Here is a 24,139-nt window from a genome sequence, read left to right on the forward strand (position 1 = left end):
CAGTACCTCACCACCCTCACAGTAAAGAATTTCTTCCTCATATCTCATCTAAGCCTACCTTGTTCAAGATCTTTGTTAATGGCATAGGCAGCGAGATCGAGTGCACCCTCAGCAGGCTTGTGGATGACATTGAGCTGAGTGGTGCCATTGACACACTGGAGGGAAGGGAAGTCATCCAGAGGGACCTTGGCAGGCTTGACAGGTGGGACTGTGCAAACCTTGTGAAATTCAGCTAGGCCAAGTGCAAGGTCCTGCACCTCGGTCAGGGCAATCACCAGCATCTGTACAGACTGGGGGATGAAGGAACTGAAAGAAGCCCTGTGGAGAAGTCCTTGGGGGTACAGGTGGATGAAAAATTGGATATGAGCTGGCAACATGGGACTCCAGTCCAGAAAGCCAGCTGAATCCTAGGCTGCATCCAAAGCAGTGTGGCCAGCAGGTCAAGGGAAGTGATTCTGTCCTTTTACTCTGCTCTTGTGGGATCCCACCAGGAGTTCTACATCCAGCTCTGGGATCCCCAGTACCATACCTTAGACATGTTGGAACAGGTCCAAAGGAGGGCCATGATGATTAGAGGGATGGAACACCTTTCCTTTGTAGACAGGCTAAGAGAGTTGGGGTTGTTCAGCATGGAGAGGAGTCCAGGAAGCCTTTAGAACGGTCTTAAAGGAAGCTTACAAGAAACATGAAGAGAAACTCTTTATCAGGACCTGTAGTGACTTTTTTTTTTTAATTCAGTTTTCAACTGAAAAAGGTTAGTTTTAAACTGGATATGGGAAGAAATGTTTTACAATAAGGGTGGTGAGACACTGGAACAGACTGCCTAGAGAAGTTGCCGGTGTCTTGTTGCTGGAAATGTTTGATGTCAGGTTAGATGGCACTTTGAATAACATGGTCTAGTGGCAGGTATCCCTGTCCAGGGCAAGAGTGTTGGAGTAGATGAACTTTAAAAGTTCTTCCAATGAAAACAATTCTGACTGGGGATTCTGTTACTGAATTGGAGTCTCACCTCTATGATTCCTATCACAAAACACAGCTGGTGCAGTTCATGCAGCTGGAACTTAATCATGCTGTAAGAGAACATGTGGAATATGGGTACAAACCCACATCACTGTAGACAGAGATAAGGGAAGCACGTACACTCCAGGATAAACGCACATGAAGAAGAGGGGATTAAGATACACACATGGTTCTGTCCAAATGAACAGATGATACAAAACAAAAAAGCAGGAACCAAATGCACTCATACTTTTACACTGCCATGTGTATGAAGAGTCAATCTATTATTTCTCCCACATTGTAAAGCCATGCTTGTTAGGACAATCACAGCAATGGTTATGTAGTTCACGCTCACTGTCTTTTCAGAGCATGAAGATCCAGTCATCTGCAGTCATCCAATACTTCCCTCTAAACATGCTCCTCTGAGTCCAGTTTTCAGCGACAGCAGATTATTTGTCGTTTGTCTACTGCAGGCTGTTACAATATTTTTACAACAGGAAATGAGTGCTCCATACGTAAGAAGACTACACACTTACAAGAAATAATGCAGGAAAGTGATCTAATTTCTCTCCTGCTTCCTTCCTTCTGCAGTGTGCTGCATTGAGATGTTTGTTCCAATACACAGATACCAGTTCAAGGCCAAGATTTTATTTACCCTGATCGTACAAAACAAGCCAGCACTTAAACTGCAACTCAAACACCTCAAGCTGTTGTGCTCCATTCACATTCTTCTAAGTGATTTAGGTAAGTGGGCTTAAAATTTCTCCTTTCAAGGTTATTGAGCTTGTCTTATCCACGGCCGGATATTTGTATGTCAGTGCTATAGATTTAAAACTCCTGCGAATAAAGAACACTTTCCAAAGTTGCAAACAGCAGAAAGAATAGGAAATGTCAATTTGAAGTGAACATCAGTATTGCAGACTGTAAGAAAATGTCCATTGTGCTGCATTTAGGAAAAAGAACACATCTTCACTAAGCACTGCACCTACCCATGGATGTTACTCAGCTACCACTGCTGAAAAACGACATCTGAGTAACTGCTACACTTCTCTCCTTTTGGAAAACCAGTTTTTAGGAGGAAGTCTGAGGTAGTCATTTAAGAGAAAACTTTAAAGCACTCTCCTATTTATTACTGGGACTGACAATACATGTATACAATAAATTATAAATTGCCACATGCTACTGCCTCCAGTCTGCAAGCTAAAAGCTGGCAAGAGACTCTATACTGCTACAGGGCCAAATCTGCATCAGGCAAGTTGTTGTATTTGGGAAGTTATGAACACCAGCAAATTCACAAGCTGGCTGGTCGGTGCTGACTGCTCAATGCCAAAGTTCTTGGAAAGGGATAAACAGATGGGTCAGGAAAGGATAGAACTCTGAATGTATTGCATAGCTGTAGAAATAACATCTGAGTTCATTTGTTCTCTATCTCTCATGCTGAAAACCATCAGACCATTAAAACTCTCCACTGTATCCTGCATTTTTTTGTGAGCTAACAGGACAAACTCTTTCATATTCACATGTTGGAGAGGTATTTAAAACACAAATGAAATCAAGGGATACTTGCAAAAGTTATGTTTGTTTTGTATATGATGTCAGTAGTGTATTCTTCTGGTGAGGCAATACTGTCTCTGAAATGCAGGAGATTTCCCTACAGCTGGGCTGGAGCCTCTGCTTTTTGTTTGCATTTGGGCACTTTACCATCTTCCCTGAAGATGAAGCATGAAAAATGAGGCTCCATGTTTCCTTTTGTATATATATATATATTTTCAGATGCCAGGAGCATAAATATAAGCAAAAGAAAAGAGTCCCAACCTTGTCAGCTTCCCAGAATTATATTTTGTATGCTGGCGCTTTTGTCTTCTTGCAAGTTCAGCACTGCTTTGACGGCAGCACCCTGGATTCCCCCTGCCCCCAACAAGTGATACATATTAGTACATCTGTTTTCTCTGTAAAGTCTTTCTGCATTCTTTGCAGGGCACAGGAAGGATGTGGGCTCCTTTTCACATTCAAATGAGGCAAATTAGCCTTTGCCTGGTTCCCTCAATATAATGCTTATTTTACATCTAAGCGTGAGAAAAAGGGAGGAAATAAACCCCAATACCTTAGTTGGTTAACATGTTCCATTTTGGTGCAAGCTTCACTGAGCCTTGTTTTGGGAACTGCTTTCCACAGGACATGATTTCAGGATGATAGTTTAATTAGTTAAATAGTGTAATTATGTAAAATGACCAAATAGTCTGCACAAAGAAATAGCTGCCACAGACACATTAAACACAAGAAAAAGCTGAAAATGCTAACCTGAATCAGCAGGGTTCAGGCAATCCAGGGCTGACCAGCTTGAAAGCAGCACTGCAGGAGAAAATCTGAGTGTTCCAGTGGAAACTAAGTTGAATATAATCCAGCAATGCTCCCTTATGGCATGGCAAAGGTGGCCATCAGCTTCCTGGCTTGCATCAGAAAAAGCATTTCCAGCACGTTGAGAAATATGATCCTTCCCCTGTATTCAGCGCTGGGAAGACATGACTGGAGTGCTGGATTCAGTGTAGGGATCCCTGGAAATTTGGGGCTCCCTTGTACAGAAGAGATTTGAACTTATTTGAGCATATCCAGTAAAAGGGCCACAAAGATGATTATGATTTCAGACCATCCATCCTATAAGGAAAGGCTGAGAGAGCTGGGACTCTTCAGCCTGGAGAAGAGGAGGCTCTTACTAATGTGTATAAATACCTCATGGAAGGCAGTAAATGAGACAAGGCAAGACCTTGCAGTGGTTTCCAGTAACTGGTGATGGACACAAATTAAAGTACGGGAAATGCTATTTAAACAGAAAAAAACCCTCTTGTACTGTGAGGGTACTGAGCACTGGCACATACTGCCCAGTCTCAGCAGTCTCCACAGCTGGAGATATCCAAACCCCATCTGGATATGACTCTGAGACACCAAATTTAAGTTTGCTCTGGTTTAAGCAGAGGGCTGGAGTAGATGATTTCCAGATGCCATTTCTAACTGCAGCAGTTTGTGATTCTGCCAGGTCATGTGAAGACCTGCTGCACTTACAAAAATCCCCCTCTCATTCCTTTTACAAGACAAAGACAAATGCAACAATTCCGTAAGGCAACAAAAGTGTAGTATACATTTTGCAGGGAAAGGTGTGGTTCAGAATCCCTCTTTTTTATGTTCTGTGCTCCAATCCAAGTGGTAAAGCTAAGGGATGGGATGCAAGGAAAAACCAAACAAGTGCTTGGTAAACTGTGCTTTACCCCACACAGTTAGCACTAGGTGAAAATTCACTGCATACTCTTCGCACTACAGCAACTTCTTGCACAGTTAATGCAACCTATGCACACCCCACATACAGAGAACAGAGAATGAAGGAGTCAGGTGCTGTAAATTTACACTCAGCTTTACTGCCAGAAATCTCCTCAGGCAAGAAGCCCTTAGATCTGTTGACAGTCGTGTGCCAGGTTTGACAGGTTTTACTGAGAGACCTGGAAGAAGCTTTGACACACCTGCTAACGCATGAAGTGCTTTATCCATCTCGGCTGCCATCCTCACCCACACTTCTGGAATGTACCAATCTCACAGCATGAAATGGGCTGTGCCCTTGGTCCAGAGGCTTTGCAAGAGCCATGTCCCAAGTCCCTGCTTTGCTCACAGCCTATCCCTTGAAATAAGTTACTTGCTGTTGTTCTTGGTTTTCCCCCTGATCTGACCTGTCACGTACAATGCACTTTCCCCTCAGCCGGTGTGAGCAGAGCCCTGCCATGGTCTTCCACCCTCTCTGTGAGAGCCCTGAAGCCTCCTCTGACATGGAGCAGGGAGTCCCTACACCCTCAGAGCTGACACTGTTTTTTCAGATACCTGGCTGCACAAAGAACACAACCAGTTACTGCTCTCACACACTTCTCTGCTCCAAAGCCAAAGCCATCCAAACAGATCAGTCTCGCAGCACCACTGTGTGTGTCAGCCTGAACTCCCCTTCCCCTTCCATCTCCCTCCTTAAAACAGTAGCACAAAGCTCCAACTCAGAGACCTAGAGTAAAAGATAATCCAATCTAGACTTGGATCCAGACTTCCCCCAAAGCCTGAGCAGTGTCAGGCTCTAGCTACCCTCAAGCAGTAGGAGCAAAAGAGCTGCTCAATTGGACAATGATGCCTTTAACACTGGTTTATTTAGAAGTATTGTGGCAAAGAGGTAAGTGGAGAGCCCTGAATAATTTAGAGATCTCAAAAACAGTGCAAATGAAAATATACTTTAGGCATCCTAGGAATAGTCAGTTTCTGTCTACTGAAGCATCCATAGCGCTTTTAATCCATAATTTCCATTTTAGCCTGTTAAAATAATGTGATTTATTATTCCTGTCACATGCTTTTTCTGAAGATGCTGGGAGTGTGTGGGAGAGGTAAGAGAGAAAATTAGTTATCAGTCACCACTTGCCAAGAGTAGATTAAGCATTCAATAGTTATACATTTATGTATAAATTACTTGAGGGAATTTCATTTATTCCTTTTCTCCTAGTTTATATTTTTTTCTTTCTGTCCTACAGCCCTTGTTCTCACTGCTCTCAGTCACCACTTGCCTGCAGAGGACAAATTGGACAGTAGCAAACAATTCTGGATTTCCCCCGTTCATCATGAGAATTCATTTGGACTCTCTTTCCCAGACCTCAGAGCATGCCTGATTCCTGGGAGCAGAACAGAGAACAAGAATGAGTTAATCTTTAGCAACGTGATAAAAATCACTCTCTCACACAGACAGCTGGAGAGGGATTTCAACAGAGCTGTTGTGCCAAGCACCTGATAGCAAAACTCAAAACTGTTGCCAACCCACACCTTCCTGCTCACAGACACAGCTCACTTAGTCTCTCCCCTGTGCTCCCACTTCTCTACTAAAATCTAAGTCACCACTGGGCAAACCCTCTCACCAAAACGAGAGGCTACTCTTTCTGTAACAAACACACAGCCATGGCTGCATTACAGGTGGGGTCACCTCATCTCTCTATTTTTTTAATAATTGAAAGAATAGTTGTGAAAAGCACATTAAACAATCAGATTGGAGCAATGGCATAGGAGGACAGGACACAGGGGCAGTTCATGGCTTTGCTGCAATCTAAAAAGCCACCAAGGAGCAGGCAGGTGAGCTGAGCAGCTGGGAAGGGAGGGGAGGAGGGGGCAGCAGGAGATGTGGAAAGGGCTACCAGCAGCTTGCTCTCCCAAAGCCAGAGTGCCAGCTGGCAGCTACATGTTGCTGGTTGTGTGTGGGCTGTGAGTATAACAGAGGAGATGAGCCTTTAGGGGAGGAGCTGTCTGATAAATCATTAATGAATGAAAATATGAAGTAATCAGTCTGCCTGGGAGGCAGAATCATCTAATGATGAGGATGATGGACTAGGAAGCAGGAGATGAGGTTCCTATCTCACCCACAAGACCGCCGGCACATGAGCTCCTTTTGTTGTGAGTAAGAAGATACAGCCACTTCCTTACACTGAAGGGCTTCTCTCTTAAAATTAACACAGAAACCCCATGATCTAGGTGATAATAACATTTACAGCATCCTTTGTGGAAACTGCACCCCCAGCTTCTCTTTTGTTGCAGGCAGTGCACAAAGAACCAATATTCCTTCTCAGAGATGTCTTCACTAAACGAGATTTTTTTCAAAGCAATAACAAAACCTAGTATGATCTTTCAGCAGCACCAGTGGCATTTAATTTTAAATCGATTAACTACACACACAGTACTAATTACCCATGGGCGGGGATCTTTTCTTTTTAGCAATCAGACTACTGGCTGGAAATGTAATAGTATGTCTCTGTGTGAACAGGGACACTCTGCTTTATGTATGCTGCCTGAAATGAAGAGGAAAACACTTGAGAAATGATGCTTAAAGGGGCATTTGTGTTTATGGGGATAGCTGCAGGGGCACCAGACACATGCAGGCAGAAAGTGATGAGGCTGATAGGGGAAGGGGCAGGAGGTTAGCAGAGTCTCTTTTGCACACAGACCTAGCAGAACGTGTCTGTCATGCTGCACAAAATCAATACAGCCCTTGCATGAAAAAGAAATTCTCAGGTTTGTACAGTTCTCAGGCTTATTTGGAAAGATGCTCACAAAGGTGATTCTTGATTTTTATTAAATCTTTAAGTGATCTCTTTCCTCTGTCTTATGATCCCTAAACATTCAAGGGTATTGTTTAAAAATAGTGTTATTCTAAAATAAAGATCAAAGACACACATGGCACAAATTGAAACCATTTTAATGTTGGCACATTTGAGGGACAAGAAGTGCAAAGACTTTATTGGCCAATGTACTTAAAACATGATTTTCCAGAGTGAATGATGCAAAGACTGCAGCAGAAACCATAAATAGAAGGCACATATGGCCATGACAGAGACTATGTTTATAGAAACTCAAACAAGCACCTGAGGAGATCTGTGGTTTTTAACTACATACCTATTTGTGGCACTGAAGTCCAGTTTAATTATTCTGCCAAACATTGCTGAGCCACAACAAGTTTATTACAGTTTATGGAAGAACCTGCTCAGGCAATTTTACAAGGAAATCGCCTGTGCCTAATCTAATTGCTAAGAAGTAGCTAAAATTATATTAGTCCTGGGAAGAATAAGAAAGAAACAGGAAGCTCCAAAAGGTTCAAGAAGCATCACAAGGCTGTTCCTGTAAATCACAGCATTGCACATTTGAGGATGAAATCCCTGGAGAGGCTCCCAGGCACAGTCAGACACTGTTTTTCACCCAGAACAAACATAACACAGGTGAGATGACTTACAGCACATAAAAGTATGATTCCTCACATGCTTAATTATTCTTCTGGTTACTGAATACATTTACATAATAAGAGGGGTTTGGAAATTACCCACTGATGAGATAATACAGATTCAAATGATCTGCAGTGTCAGTTTCTTCTACTTGCAAGCTTTAGCAGTCTTGCAAAATATTTAACTGGCCTCCATTGAAGAATCCTATTTCTCAAGGTTTTGTTTAATCATAAGATAAGCAACACCTATAAAATTTAACAAATGGGTTAGGATGGCTTAGATGTTTCCAGACTCTTGAAGAATACTAGCATGCAATATCAGAAGGAATTATTTCTGTAAATTAAAGTTTAATTGGAGGCTGCTGGACATGTCAAGCAAGCTACAGTCAAGCTTGTTAACACAGTAAATGTGTCATTACCTGCCACATAATGACAAAAATACCTCTGTAGAGTCGCTTACTAGTTTATGTCTTGCCACACTAACCACTAACAGATTTCTGACAGCACCAACAGCTACTTTGACACTTTGCATGAGCCACCATGATTTCAGCTGGCATACAGCCTGTTGTTTTGCTCGTGTGTTCTGGGTTAAAGATAAAAGAAAAAAAAAAAAGATTTTTAAAAATTCAGCTCCCTTCACACTCCCCCACTCCACTGACACAGAGGAGCCTAGAGCAGAAAACCTTGACTCAAACTGGTTAAATACAAGAAAGGGCAAGTTGTGAGAACACAAAGCAAACTCCAAGGGCATTTCTCTCAGACTTTCACAGTTTTCTAGTACTTCAACCATCCCTGACTTGCAAAGCATATTGTCACTCATCTCACTGTCCACTGTCATTAGAGAACTGTCCATCAAAAACCAGATTTCTAGGAGAGCTGGTTAAAATCCTGAAGAAAATATACAACTAATTGCCAGCTGTGCCTAGGGTGTCTTCTTCCTCCACTCTGGAACAGGAAAATGGGTTTATATTTTTTTTTTTGTGCTTTTATCTGGTTTTGTTTGTTTGTTTGTTTTGATTTTATTTTTTTCTTGTGTTAAATAGTTAAGGAGAGTTCTTGTCTGGGTGACAAGTAAAAGCATCTCCAACCCAGTGGAGCCTAAAGCCACACCATAAAGCTCCTGGAATTTATCCTAGACATAAGAGAGTCAAAAGAGCATAGCAAGCCATTGACTACATTCATGAGTAGCTTCAAAAAGAGAAGAAATATTCTGGGGAAAAAAAAAGAAAAACAACCAAAAAACCCAGGGAATTGCTGGTTACAGTGGAAGCAGAACAGTGTTGGTAACTTGATACAAAAATTCTCCACCCATCAGCACTCTTACAGCTCTTACTGAAGCAGGATGATGGCCTGGAATGGTACTGGATTCTCATAGTATTGAACAAGAGTTTTCTTAGAGAAGAAATGGTGGTTAAAAGCGACAGCTTAAGAATTTTTTATTTCTTTAATCAGAAGCACAACCAGGGAAATATTTGATACAGCAATAGAAACTACTGAAGTTAACAGAAATACTTCATACAGCATTTAGAAGACTTATTAGTGCAATACTAATGACTTTCAGTGCTGTCTCAAACATATGCCTCAAAACAAACTCCTTCATTTTCTTTGAATTCTGGAAACTTAGAAGTGCTGTAAAAGGGGTCTTGCAACAGCAGAGTAACAGGTCTGTTTCCCGCAAAATTTAAAATTCAGCTCTCACATACATTCACCCCAATCACACATGCAGAAAAGTATAGATAAAAGCAGATGTAAGTTAGGGGACTTAAACTGGATGGTAAAGCAAACTCACAAAACCGATACGAACGTGAGCTTTTCCCACAGACCACTGGCTGTGCACAGCAAGCAGCTCCAGTGCTTCCTCTCTGCCTGGAAACAGAGCTCCTTCCTCAGAGCTCTTCCCAACACCCATCTACCTTCTGAAGTGTTTTCAAGCTTGGCTGCTTTTTGCTATGTAATACATAGTCCCTCTGCACACTGCTGCAAGAGATGTTAGATGAAGGGTGCAACACCTTTTGCTGAGCATACTCCACATGAAACTGCTCAGAGCACAGCAGAGCTGCAGTTCTGTGCAAGATTTGCTGCTGCTGCTAGTAGCCAATGGCATGTTCCATACACATGACTGGACAAGTAACTGTGTCTGGATAACACCTACACCACATGTACAGGGTGACACACATATGGCAGGCACATGCTGCACTAACACAGAAATGGTGAACATGTTAGTACCAACACGTAAAAATTCTGTTTTACAATAGAAATGTAGCTTGTGTCTTCAGTAAGCTCCTATTTCTTTGGGGTGAGCAAAAGGCTGTTGCAAACAGCCTCGTAGTTCAACACAGGCTTTCCTTCTGCTTTGTCAGCTTTGATTAGTGTTCCCTCTCTCTCTCTCTTTCTCTCATCTGAAAAACTTGGCCTATAAACAGTCTAATCTAAAAAAAAAAAAAAATGAAGACATATACATATACTGTAGTTTACAACTGTGCCTGATAATCTCCCAACACTATCCAATGACATACAGGAAAGCCAGTGGTTAAACTCAAACTAAGCCTTCCTGTGTAATTACAGTCAGTCAGAGGGCAAAACTTAACTGAAAAAGCATGGAAAAAAAGCAAATTGAATGATCTTGGGCTTCTACAAAGGCATTTAGCAGATACCAAAATGGTTATAATGGATCTCTTAAAAATAGGACAGTGGATATTGCATTGTCTTCCCTGCCAAACAATGTGCCCCTTCACTTGTACACAAATTTGTTTCCCTATGTTTTGACACATTTGGCATAATGACCATGGTAGAAAACAGTGAGAAGTCTACAGCATCTATCAGCTGTCAGTCTCTGCTTTCTATATGTCTAAGCATGTATTTTGAGATAACCTGCTCTATAGATAGAGCAGAATTTCCTGTAACAGATCTTTCATCAGCCTCTGTCTGACAAGAATAAAGACATGTAGTGGCCTAAATATTTCTCATCAAAGGATGTAAATGGAAGGAAATAGGGGGAAAAAGGATTATGTTTGATAGTAAATGGCATGCAGAGAGACATTAATTCCCTAATATTGAGGAATTAGCAGAGAAGGAAAAAATGGACAAAAACTCTTAAGTGTCACGCACAAGCAACAAATATTGTGGAAAATGAGGTCTTCCCCAGACTGATTATTCTGTCCAATTACAGAAAAACAGACTCAGCATCCCTCAGTAACAGATGCTGGTGACTGATGCAATCACTAGCTTAAAGCATACTATACTTCAATTTGGTATAAGTTTCCACTGAAGAAAAAGACAAACTTTTAACTTCTGATAGACAGCAAAAGAGGGCAAGAGATGACACAAAATCCTGTTTCCATAGTTTTGTTCACATAGAGTCTTCTTTCTGTGTAGCATCTTAACTGCATGAAGGGGAATGTCTGTTAACCAGACAAAGTAGTTAACATTTCAGATCCTATTTAACACCTATGTCTATTTTTAACTAATAATTTCACAAAGAATCTAAAATGCCTTGTGCTATTTTTATCCTTCTGTCTGTAAAGTCACTACCTTCAGTTATCATAATTTTGCATAAAACAAAATATAAGGTAAGAAATGCAGTTTGATAAAATAACAGCACAAAACTTAAGTCAGTAAATCAATGCTATCTGAAATCCTAGAATCACAGAATCACACAGAATCAATTAGGTTGGAAAAGACCTCTTGAGATTGTCAAGTCCAACCTGTGATCAAGCACCATCATGTCAACTAGACCATGCCATTAAATGCTACATCCAGTCTTTCCTTAAACACCACCAGGGATTGTGACTCCAGCCCATTCCAACGCTCAATCACCCTTTCTGTGATGAAATTCTTCCTAATGTCCAAACTAAAGCTCCCTTGGTGCAGCTTAAGGCTGTGTCCTCTCATCCTATGGCTTGTTGGTCTGGAAGAAGAGGCCAACCCCCACCTGGCTATAGTCTCCTTTCAGGTGGTTTCAGAGGGTGATAAGGTCCCTTCTGAGCCTCCTTTTCTCAAAGTTAAACAACCTCAGCTCCCTCAGCTGCCCCTCATATCACAGGTGTTCCACACCTTCTTGTCACTCTCCTCAACTCTACACAGTCTGAAAACTCCCTAATACATAAAGCCTCCTCTCCTTTCCTGTCCCTTCTGAAGAGCTTGTATCCATCCACTGATTGCAGCACTCCAGTCGTGCAAGCCATTCCACCGCATTTCCAAGCTATGTCACAGCTTTCTTGGAAGGTTGTTACAGGATTCAACACCACCTTGTAAGATTAGGAAGACTAGTGCTCAGTACTCAGCACAGCATTCAAAACCCTAGCAGAAGGAGATAGTAGATTTTGTATTTTTCACTACTGCCATTGCATGACACAATCAAGGATGCACACAATATTCAAGGCATTTCAAGCTTTTGCCAGAGAGAAAATCTCAAAGCAGACTTCTCCCTGTCTTGTAATACTAAACGGGCTGGGCAGGAATGACATTTACACAGTTGAATCTTTTATTATTTTCTCTTCTTAAAACAATAGCAACAATATGACTTTCTATATTAGGTAGACTCCTATAGGTGGGTGCTGAACAGGTATAAAGGTCACCAGGACAAAATGCTATTTATGAGAAGGTTGTATAACCCTTTGTTAGCTCTGAGGTTTTCAGAGCTAATGTGAACACAAACTTGTCATGAATTTAAGCTCACTGGATATTTTCTAAAAATCACCACGAGTGAGTTGCCTGATAATATGTCTTGGGAAGAGCTGACTATTCCAGAACAGTGGAGGCTGCAGAGGACCCCTTGGAGCACAGGAATGTTGTTGCCCATTGCTAGCAGGGCAGCTGCAGAATGATGTGGAGCACACCCTAATAGAGCTTTCCACCTCAGCTAATGGAGTGTGACACCTCAAGCAGTAATCTCCCCCATCATTGAGCACTGGCCTTAAGGATCCACCCATCTTAATTTTATTTTGGAATGGGTATTGTGATACAGCACTGCAGGCATTCTGCAGACATGCATTAATGCATCATCTTTACACTAGTTTCTGTTCTTAATTTTTCTGGATTGCATCCAAAGCTTTCTTTTATCTTTGAGCTTAGGAGAATGATAATATAAATAACTCAATGTCCAAAAATATTCAGCTTTGGTAATCTGCAATGAGATCTCTCCTCCTCTTCATGCTCCTTTATATGCAGTTTCATTATGTTTATGTCACATGAGCATTTGAACAAGAGGCAGGTGTAATGAGAGATGAAGAACTAGAGCAGTGTGCTTATGCTATGAGGTGAAAACAGACACACTTGTACCTGGAGATCCATGCCAAACTCTTATTGAGGAGATCACCTGCCCATACACAATATATTTAGTGCCCAACATAAAGCTTCACAAATAGCACTGAGAAATCTTCTAAGCAAATCCCATAATAATGAAATTCTGATACCACAGCATCCTGTATCACACACACATACATTCTGTCCTCCACTTAGTTTCAGCAACCTCCACTAAACCTGGTTGATAAAATAGTCTCCAAAATGATTGTAACTCTAAAATCTATTAAATCCATGAAGTATTGATGAGGCAGAATTAATGTTGAGAAAATTACTTTAACTATCTCCCTCCTCCTGTATCTCATAAAAGAAATATAGAAGGAAAGCAGTGCTGTGGCTGGGACTGCAAAATACAGCACACTTAGGTCAGGAAAATCTACATCTGCCCACATGCCTTATACTCTACCTATAGATCTATTTGTCATTACAACACTTATTCCTTTAGTAAGAGTAATATCTGCATAAATGGCCTTGTCAGATTCCCAGAGATCATGTTATCCTTTCTTTTTATTCCCAGATATGATCTGTGTCTTGCACACAGCATTGTGTAGGCTCTCTACAGTGATTCTCACTCCCTATGCTGCAGGGCTCATTAGCTGTGGGTTGAGAGCATTACCTACTAAGACCCTGTTGCTGCCTTGCACACATAAACTTGGCACAAACAGACCCAAGTTTGGCAATATTTTCCATGCTGGGTGTCTGCTGGGAGGCTTTTTTCCCCCTTGCTTTGTTGCTGTTTTGGATTTTTGGCATGACGTCAGCCAAAATTTTTCAAGCTAATTCTGAAGCAAGGCATGGGAAACTGGAGCGATTTATTCATGTGAAAAGCTTCTGGTCACTACTCGAGTAGCTCAAAAGGTTTTGTGATTTGGACCATAAACTTGCAAGGTGTCAAGGCAAAATCTTTGTGTTTTGATGTCTGCAGAAACTCCCAAACATGACTAAATTACTAACCTCTGAAAAAAGAAACCTTAATTTGCATGAGCTCACTAAGGAGGTGATGCTTCCTAGCAACTAAATTCCGTGGAGATCCTACCTACAATGATCCCACAACCAGTTGGGTGGCACCTGTCTGCTTGAAGCTGCAGTTACACTGTAAGTGATCAGAGCTGGCCATGAGACCAGCTGCAAGGCTGTTCCATAGCTAATTCCATACCTCCTGAAAGGTGGGATGGCCCTGCATCACCTACATGTTTATATCCAGCTCTCTGCAGGGGAGGAAGGGGAACGTAAAGTGTGAAACATGCCTGTGTGATGGAACAAGAGCTTTTATATCAACTGCACCAATACATACACAGAAAAGAGCAACACTGATGTAACACTCCCTAAAGCCACATCTGAATTTTCAAAATGTAATGTTTTTCTTTTAAAAGAGCAACTGAAAGGCTTATTATCTAGATTTAAAAAAAAAAACAAAAAAAAAAAAAACAAAAAACAAAACACAACTGATTTAGCACTTGCTAAACCCTATAATGGATACTCAAGCTGCTGTAACATCATGACCCACTGCAAACATCTCTGCCATTGAACAGCCACAAGAGCTGGGAAATACAGCTGGCTGAAGTGGTCTGTTCCATCTGCAGTTTTAACAGCCCTTCCCTATTTCTTCTCCAGTGGCTACAGCGGGACAGACATCCACATAGATGGCCCACAGATCAACTTCATTTTGCTGAGTCATTCCAACAATTGGATCACCTTAAACTTTGTGAGGGGAGGGTGGGGGGGAGGAAGGGACAAAAAGCTATATTAAATGAATCACCAGTGAAATGTAGGAAAATTACAGAGTCTGAGACACAAACATCTCTTCTGCAGGAGACTGGAACGTAACCTCGCTGTGTAGGGTTATCTGATTTAATAAAGTGAACACAAGTATAACAATGCTTCACAGAGAGCAGACTAAATCCAATCTGGTTGGGACTGGACACATGCAGTCTGGGGCAGGGGACAAACCACATTCCTCAGGAATCTTATGGACCAGATTTAACATTTACTACACCCAGCAGCATCAACATTCACATCTTCTGAATGGATTAGACTGGAAGAAAAGAAACAGACTAAAACTGAAAGAATTACAAGCATAGCATAACAAATCTTGGTAAGCCTCAAATACATCAAAATGTTCAAGCTTTTCCCATACTTTCCTTCATATGGAGAAAGATAATCTTTACCCCAAAGAGATATGAAGTTAAGCAACAGAACTACACTATTGAGGCACATCAGTGCCCAAATGAATGACTTCAGAAAACTAAAAGCTGCTATAAATAGGACCCAAATGCATCAGGTCAGCCCTAATTACAGAGAACAGCTAATGACTTGGGCAAATCCTCTTGTGGATATGGCAGGATACAGGTAATAAAGCAAAAGTCACAGCAGCTTATTTTTGTAGTGAGAGCACAGATAATACATAGTTGCTCTATAATACTTTTTGTCAGAAACCTGACAGGCGTGAAGAATTATCAAGAGAAATTCAATAGCAGTTTTGGTAGACATCAGGGATATATATAATTGTACCATACAAATTGGACACCCAGAAATGCACAGGGCATCACAGTCTTTCTAAAGGCAAACAGATTTACTATGTATACAGATGCTGGTTTTAATAATTTCTTAAAATTATTAAAAAATCAAAGCAGCAATTACCTGCTTTTTTTTTTTTTTTTTTTTTTTTTTTTTTTTTAATAAAGAGAGAAGAAAAACCTGACTCTTCTTGGGGAGAATAAACCCCCAAAATAGTAGATGAGTGTATTAGCAGAAATCCAAATTTTCCTTGATATAGCTGAGCTACTGATATAATAACTGTATCTATTGTTTAAGATGTGCAGTTGCTTCTAATCTACAGAAAAGTGTGCAAATAGAAGCAAAGTATCTCAGATTTCAGCTGAAACATCAAAAAGCCCTCAGCTTGGGAAGGTATCCCTATCTAAATCTGGATGGAAAAGAGCCATGGATTCCCAGGCTCTGAGATACACATTCAACATCAAGGCTTGTCATTGAAGCATTGACAGCTTTTTTGGGAAGAGGGAGTCTATAGGAAATGGACGAATGCTCAGTTGCACTCCTGGTGCAGAAAGATGCAGGTCAGGTTTGTTGTACAGCAGTCCCTCAATTCACTTCACAGCTTTATCCTCCCCTGATCCTGATGGCTGTAACCAACTGCAGGGATGGGGACAGAGCCCCAAACTGTACCATGTAAGTCATGCTTAGAAATACAAAAAATGTTATGAAAGGCAAGAATTTCAAGGGTAGTGTGGACTGGCAAAGAGCAGTGTGACTGTGAGAAAAAATAAAATAGAGATCACCCCAAGGTTTTCTGTCCTACATCAGTCAGGCTTCTTGTGACTCCTTGTGATGTGGCAGGGTGGCCATTCGGTGACATGCCATGGTTAACACAAACCTACAGTGCCACACAAATATCTGCTCTGGCATCCACAAGGCTGCTTCACAGAAATCTCACCACATGAAGGGTCATCTCACACTGTCATCAGCTTAGCTGAGGGAGCTTTAAATTCAGCCAAGATTCCCCTCCCAGCATTCAAGTATACATCTCTAATCAGCTCTTAAATCCATTATGAATTTTTGATCTAGAGGCTGCATGACCTTTTCTAGGACTTTGATACAAGATGAATAAATAACTGCTGAGCCTCTGAGCTATGTCAAGATAAATTCAAAATGTCCTCTTGATGTCCAGTACTTCTTTGAATCAGTAGGTTAGGGACAGAGACTGGGCAGAACTGTTTCCTTGTCATTACATTTTCTACAATTATTTTTAAACTCTCTGGGAATTTGTAATGCCATAGGCAAACATACAGTGGGGTCAGAGATATTTCAGAGATCCTTACATATGAGAAAATCAAGGTCCCTAATCATTCTACCTCAAAATAAGATGTTGCAAACAGTTTGAAGTGGGAAGCGTGAAAAGAACAGCTGTGAAAACAAATTTTGCACTCTGTTTATGCATTTTAATGGCTGCAGGAAAACATGTTTTAGAGCAAAATCCTGGAGCACAAACCCAGCTCCAGACTGACTTGAAAAAATTCCAGGATGTTTACAACCCAGCAGTGCCTCTTTTCATTGACTCACATCACTATAAGCAAGTGAAGAAAGCTGGCAGTTTTCAGGTGCATCAGTTTGTCAGCTAATCCTCTTCCATATTTCAAAATTCAACCAAGTCAAGCAGCCATACTCTTCAAGTCTGAACTTCAGCTTGAGAAACATTGCCCAAGTAGAACCTCTGTGAACCATATTGTGCTTTGCTTTTTTCCCCACTAGCAAGTTTACAGCATCTGCATGCCACTACATTTCCATGGAGCCACGGGAAGCAATTTTCCTGATTTTGAGGTATTCTTCAAGATTTTCCTCTCACAGGCAGAGAAGATGCAGAGTTCGTAGGGACAGACAGTGAAGAACAGCAAGAAGCAAGAAGAAAGCACTTTTCCCCTTCTGAGGATGGTGAGACATAACATGCCCAGAAGAGCTGTAAAGTTTTCAGATGGCTGAATTTTGAAAATCAAGTATCAGTACTACCACCAAAAAGAAAACTAGATATAGATTGTACCCTCTTTTCTAGTAAAGTCGCAAAGTTTTGTGGAAGTCACCACAAAATCTCATGGACTAATGAACTCATTTTCTGATCTGTGCTCATCTGTGGCCCTACAACCAAATTTTAGTTAAAAATTTGTTGTTTATATTTCTCATAGGGATATAGATGCAAACTTATAACACACACAATTGTCAGAAAAGCTGATCAGAAGAGAGAAAATAATTTAAAAGAATGAGCTGCAGTAGGGTTTACCCAGGTGCAATTGGGCGGGACTTTTCATGTGTTTGACGAGCTTCTTTGTGAATTTCTGGGCTTGACTATCCTATCTAAGAGTAAATGTTTCTAAGAGTAAATGTTCTGCAGAAGGGTAAGTGATCTACATTTAAACATCTGCTAGCTAATCCAGGTCTTTCTATATGATGCAACAACATCTGGTGGTTTTTTAATGGTAGAAAAGAACAAGTGTTCTCACAGAGCCAGTCTTTAATTTTCAGTTTTCTACCCTGCAGGCTATCTGACTCTTAAGTCTTCTGCCAGTGGAGAATAAGCCAGTTTTCATCTGCAATCTGCGCATTCTGCCTGGAGAAAAAGCACCAGCCCAATAGCCTGCTTGGCCAAGGGAAAGCAGGGACACAGTCTTCTGCTGACATGTTTCTTTTCCCAGCGGTGATTGATTGGTACTATCCAGAACTGTGTATATTGACAGTCTCCTAGAGAGAAAAGCAAAATGAGCCCACTGCTCCAGATCTGCTGCCTTTATTTTTTGAAGGTTGGAAGAGCTTTCTCTGAATTACTTCCCTCTAGTTGGGACATGTCAATAATTACCTCCCGCTCTTCTCTCTCTCCTTCTACTTCAGAGTGGTGCAGCTCAGCAGCACAGACACACAATGTGCCATATTTCCAGAGCACTGAGGACCAGAGAAGTCTGTTGGAGGCTGATGCCTCTGGAAGTGTTGCATACAGTACAGTCAGACAAGCAGCAAAGCTTGTCATCTGGTATGGAAAGGAGGAATAGAAAAACTGGTATAGCACACATTAACTATCTCCTTATCTCTCAGACATAAGCAAACCATCCTAGTTCCACATGGCAAGGGTGTCAGTCAGACATTCTGGGAAGAGATGGAAAGATTGTAGAGTTGGACACCCCCACCACTTTGGGAAATACGTACTTCCTCTGCATTACTTCTGCTTCTGATCTTTATACAGCTAGCATGCTTTTTTTGTACCCCTTGTTTTTCAATTAGGCCTTTTTATTTCTTCTACTCCAGATTTTAGCTCAACCACTCTTCAGCAGAATGGAACAGCTACAAACACAATAAGCAGATGCCACTGGAGCAAATGAAAACACATTCCTTGCCCTGAGGCCCAGCATGCTGTTCTCTGTCAATGCTTTTCATACTGCAAGTCTCATACCAGAGAAAGAACACATACAATCAACTATATCTCTATACTTTCCAAAGCTAAAAAAAAAAAAAATTAAACCGAAAAAAGCTAAAAGAATCTTTATGAAATTCTTGTTGAAAAACAAAATTGATCAAGACAGCACCACTTACCACAATTTCGCCCCAAAACAGAGCAAGTTTACATTCACCACATTTCCTCACAAATGGCTCAAAAACATGCCCTGTAAAATAAGAGAGAAAGGGAGAAAAATAATAAGTGACTGGAACACCACAAATTATGTTACACTTTCTTCTCTCTCTACTAACATTTATCACCAACTTCCACCATTTTTCCTGGTTTAGGGAAGGAGGTAATGGGATCTGAACCTTCACAACTAATTATTGAATTCCACTAGTATTATGCAAAATATTAAAATAATTGCAGGGCTCCCTCAGACTGTTCAGACACATCACTGTCACTGACATGATGGCCATTCAGACTTCAGGGAGACAAGGTCAACAACAAGAAATGCACAGCAGCACACAGCAAGTGTGCCAATTATTTTAGATCCAACCCTAAAAAAATTGGTCAACCCAGTATCTCTAAGTAATTTTGTTTTAACAAACCGGTTTTGGAATTGGATGCACGTAGGTTCATGACAGCCTCCTTGTTTGAAAACTACACAAAGTTAAAAAAGAGGTTGTGCCACAATTAATTTTTAGACTGTATTAATTACTTGGCATTCTCTAGGGGAACAAAGAGGGAGAAGAAGGAAGCCAACACAATATCCAGCTTGACACACACTAGGGCCCTTTTGAAGAAGATGGAGAGCAAAAGTGACAAATGCCATCATTTTGCTGACCCTGAGTAAATTTCAAATGACAGCTAAGCTTTATTTTCCCTCAAGGCGAAATCTTTGAAAGAATAACTCATGGAGCACAGACTAACAATGATGTTAAAACGTTTAGTTTGTAAGCTCCTAGAAAATGGAGGAGGCAAGGATTCTGCTGGTGCCCCGAGTTGGGAGCGGTAACTGTGCAGCAAATGGAGAAGATCATAATTTTCAGTGCTCAGGTGTCCACACCAGTGAAGCCAGACTAAATTTGAACTGCTTCTAAGTCCCATTCTCCCCCAAGTACATGGCTGAACTTTTCACCAGAGAGGTATCTGTGAAATTACTGCTGGCTGAGTAACTTCACAGCTATACACAGATGACTTGGAGCCCTGCACTACTGCTCATGAAAACCTGCCTCAGCTGCAGAAACAGCAACTCTTGTGCCAGCACCTCTCCTGGGAGACGCTGTAGGCATAAACAGGAAACAAAAGGGGAATGACTTCTTAAATCAAATTATTATTACTGGTCATCATTACATAAAAAGTGGTTACAAAATTAAAATTTGTATTAAGGAATAACCAAATAAATATTCCTCTAAAACACAGAAACCGAATCACATTGCTCTAAGTCCCTATTAGCAAGCAGATATCTGATATTATAAAGCTCAGACTTTATTTGAGTGGAAGGTTCAGGGTGGAGAGAAAAGAAAAAAAAAACATCATTACAAATCAGAGGAGGCTGTTGTGAAAGATTTTAGGAACAGACATTTTCTAACAGAAAAGAACAAACATAAGCATCTTATCTGCTTTCTTTGTTCAGCAATTAAGAAAAAGAGTGGGTATATCAAGGAATGAAGAAAAAAAAATGAACACCCCCTCCTCTCCCATCACCTCTTGTACAGCTTGGCAAAGTTTATGAAAACACTGAAAAAAAAGCGGGTCTTAACTGCTTTGCTCAAACTCAGGGAAGGTGGTTATTATTCCAGTGCCATCTATTTCCCTCCCTAGCTTCCAGGCATTTGGCCTGGAAAGAAAACATCAAGTCAAGAAACTCTACTTTTGCCTCTGAACTAATTGGATAAAATCTGCATGCAGAAAAATTAGAAGCTTAAGAAATGAGCCAGGTCCAAAACAATCCAGTGGCACCTCAACTCTGGATTAGCTCATTATTTTCTTCTGCACCATGAGACTGATTTAAAAATTTGCTCAGAGAAGGGACAAATAAGGAAACTGCACTTCGTGCTGCCGGTCTCAGGAGTACTTGAAAGACAAGGGCTGGCACCATTGCCAAAAGGGGCTGAACTCCCCCCAGCACTGGTGTGGAGCTTCTGGATGCAGGCCTGGCAGCACTCCTTTCCTTTCTGCCTTCCTCCCTCACCCCAGCACAAATGCCTGCGCAGCAACCAGGATTAAACAAAACTGGGGAAAGTCTTCAAACAAGTTTGCAAGTGACAAAATAAAATAAAATAAAATAAAATAAAATAAAATAAATAAAAAAGAAAAAGGCCCATGCTGACTCTAGCGTAAAAGGGAGGAAATAATGGAAAGGATGGACCAAGAGTACAGCTCCACTTGTAACATGTAACATTCCCATGTTACAGCATGGCAATGCAGGTAGCTGCTTTAATACATGCCAAGGGAGTCTAGTCCAAGCCTTTCACTGAGACCATGTATGACAAAAACTAGCAGAGAGAGCTAGGGAAAGGGGTGTCTTGTTAAATCTGAGGCAGACACAATTTGCCACATCTCTAGTCTTGCAAGATTTTCAGAACTGTAGGGATGGCAGATAGAAAACTTGGGGAAGCAAGTTGCTTGATTTTAGATGATGAAAACTGTGCTCTATCTATAACAAATAGAAGAGGAAACAAATGGTTTGTCCAGCTAATATCCAAATGAAAGCTGTCCAAGCATTTTCTCCTACATGGTAAGATACAGAAAATCCTTAGCACACCAATGGACATGAAGCATTGAGTTGAATCTCAGAGCGATGTGATTTGGAACATTAAGGAAAAGCAAAACACTTCTGGGGAATAATCAGAGTTATTATCTGCCAGGAACAGCATTTTCCTGTAGGCAGCATGAACTTCAACAAACTGCCACCTTTTACCAAAATCCCATATTCCCCCCCTAGTGTTACATATATATCAGCAGTGCATTTATGTAGCCTTGTGGAAAAGTCACTTTCTTTTGGTAAAGAAGTATTTTGTGAAACAATGTGGCAAGTAGCATAACTAGACATCCTTTGTGTGTTCGGTTTCACGACATTGTCTGCTTCATGAGACAACCCCTATTCTTCCTCATCAGCTTTCAGTTGTGTTTTTGTCAGCTCATACTGGGATCAGAATAAAGTTTATTACTACAGACATAAGAGAAATTGCTGAAAGCAGACATGGTAAGTACTTTTTGCTCAAGCCTGCACTCTCAAATCCATCAGCACTCACCAACTTCAAGGATCTTCAGATCAAATGCATTGTGAATAATCCTAGATGGGAACCCACAAAAACTCCTGATTGTTCATTGAAGCAAAAACTGTTCAGTGACAATTTACCCACCATTGAAAACAGATAATAACACGACTGAAAGAATAAAAACCACACAGAGGGTGCTGGTCTGGTACATGTTGCAGTTCATACGAGTTTTACCCAGCTGGAGGAAGTGGCTGGTTGAAGTCATAAGTGGTCTTACATACTTTTCAAATGCCAGTAGATGCAATTGAGTTTATGGTACTCAAACACAGAAGAAAATCTACATAATTATGAACATCTGTCAGTTTTCTATTAGCAACATGATTCTGCTGCTGTTTTTTCAAACCTCAAGTAGAAGCAGGCATTCCTGGTGCTTGGGCTGCTATTTTATTTGGCAAAAACTGGGATTATTAAGTTTTTCATGCTGAACAGTTTACAAAGGAACATGTCTGGATCAGGATGTGTAACCAATAAATGAGCTGGATCCACTTTGTAAAGAAAGTGTTGGTTAGTCTCTTCAGAGTAATTGCTTGCCTTTTCAATCTGTTTCAATGTCAGTCATACTTATGTTACACTACACCATAGCACACAGATTTGGGGCCATGAATTGGTTCAAAAAGTTCCTTTCAGTAGTAGGTTACTAGGACTCTGCTCTAACAATCTCGAGTTACCCTTTACAGACTGGTTGAAGATTCTGTCACCCAGGACTCTGCTGATACTGCTATTTGAACAAATCTATGGAAGCATGTTCAGTTTTTAATAGGGTGCATGCAGCATTTCCCATCTATTCCTATCACCTAAGATTTGTAACCCTAATAAAACCAAAGGCCAAACAACCAAAAAAACCTTCAACTGACCAAAACCAAGAAACCCCTTCTGGAAGCAACATTGAACAGAAGGAGAAAAACAATCTCCTACATGCTGAATTTACACAGCCAGTTTATAAAGGAACTGCACATCTTAACTTACATAAAGTAATCCTTTACTGTGCAATGCCAGATTATATATAAAGAGCCCTTATCCTGTGAACATCTGAAAGCTTTCCAACAATAAAACATTTAAAGTTTAAGGGAAGCTTATAGGCTTGTTCTTACACAGAGACAAAAGCCTCCCTGTTAGCCTGAAACCACCCCCTTTCTAAGTGAGGTCCCAGATAGCTGGCACATGATATGTGCCAGTCATCAACAGGCTTGGGGGAAGAGAGCTGAGGGCAGAAAGAGAGAGCTCCCAACAAAATCTGCTCTTGCAACAAGTCCAGACCCAATCCTGGAGAACAGCAAAGGGAAAAAAACACCAACCACTCACTATTAGAAGACTTATACTAAGACAGTACTATTCTAGTGGTTTGTCCTCCCATGCAACAGTGTCAAAACTTGGAAAGAGGACCGTGGCTATGGGAGAGGCACTCTGCATTTTTTTATGTCAAAGTCACTGGATTTCTAAAACAGTTACTGGAAAGCTTCTGCACATGCAAGATGTAAATAAGGACAACTAGGTCCCTCTGTTCAAGGAGTCCAAAAGTAGTTTAGCAGTTTCAAAACAAGAATGTTTGTCTGCCCCATTAAACTTATTCCTGTCTAAAAACACGTCTGTCCTTTCAATTTGGAGCAGAAGGAACTCAGATGCAAAGTCACCACTGCAGTGGCAACAAGTCTTAAGAAACAGGAAACGTGGGAGGAAAACATTGGGAAAACACAGAGGCTTTACTTGAACTTTTCCTGATTTAATAAAATGGAACTGTGAAGAGAAAGAAACCCATAAACCGTGCTAAAGATCAAAAGCTGAGCTGCTGTATTGAGTTACCTTTAGCAGATGTGCTGCTGTCAGCTGTTCCCCCTGTTC

At 40.9% G+C, this 24,139-nt stretch overlaps 1 protein-coding gene across 1 annotated transcript in view; it reads right to left on the minus strand.

Annotated features, from left to right (window-relative positions):
• Positions 1 to 773: 773 nt before the first annotated feature.
• Positions 774 to 24,139, minus strand: part of LOC140683524 (uncharacterized) — a 127,575-nt gene continuing 104,209 nt past the window's right edge. The window contains exons 4-5 of the mRNA XM_072926121.1: positions 19,169 to 19,239; positions 774 to 5,687 (exon numbers count right to left, since the gene is read on the minus strand). Of these exons, the coding sequence (XP_072782222.1) occupies positions 5,670 to 5,687; positions 19,169 to 19,239 (89 nt within the window). The 3' untranslated portion in view covers positions 774 to 5,669. The remainder of the gene's footprint in view (positions 5,688 to 19,168; positions 19,240 to 24,139) is intronic.

The sequence above is a fragment of the Taeniopygia guttata genome, chromosome 3, assembly GCF_048771995.1.
Source record: "Taeniopygia guttata chromosome 3, bTaeGut7.mat, whole genome shotgun sequence".
NCBI lineage: Eukaryota > Metazoa > Chordata > Aves > Passeriformes > Estrildidae > Taeniopygia > Taeniopygia guttata.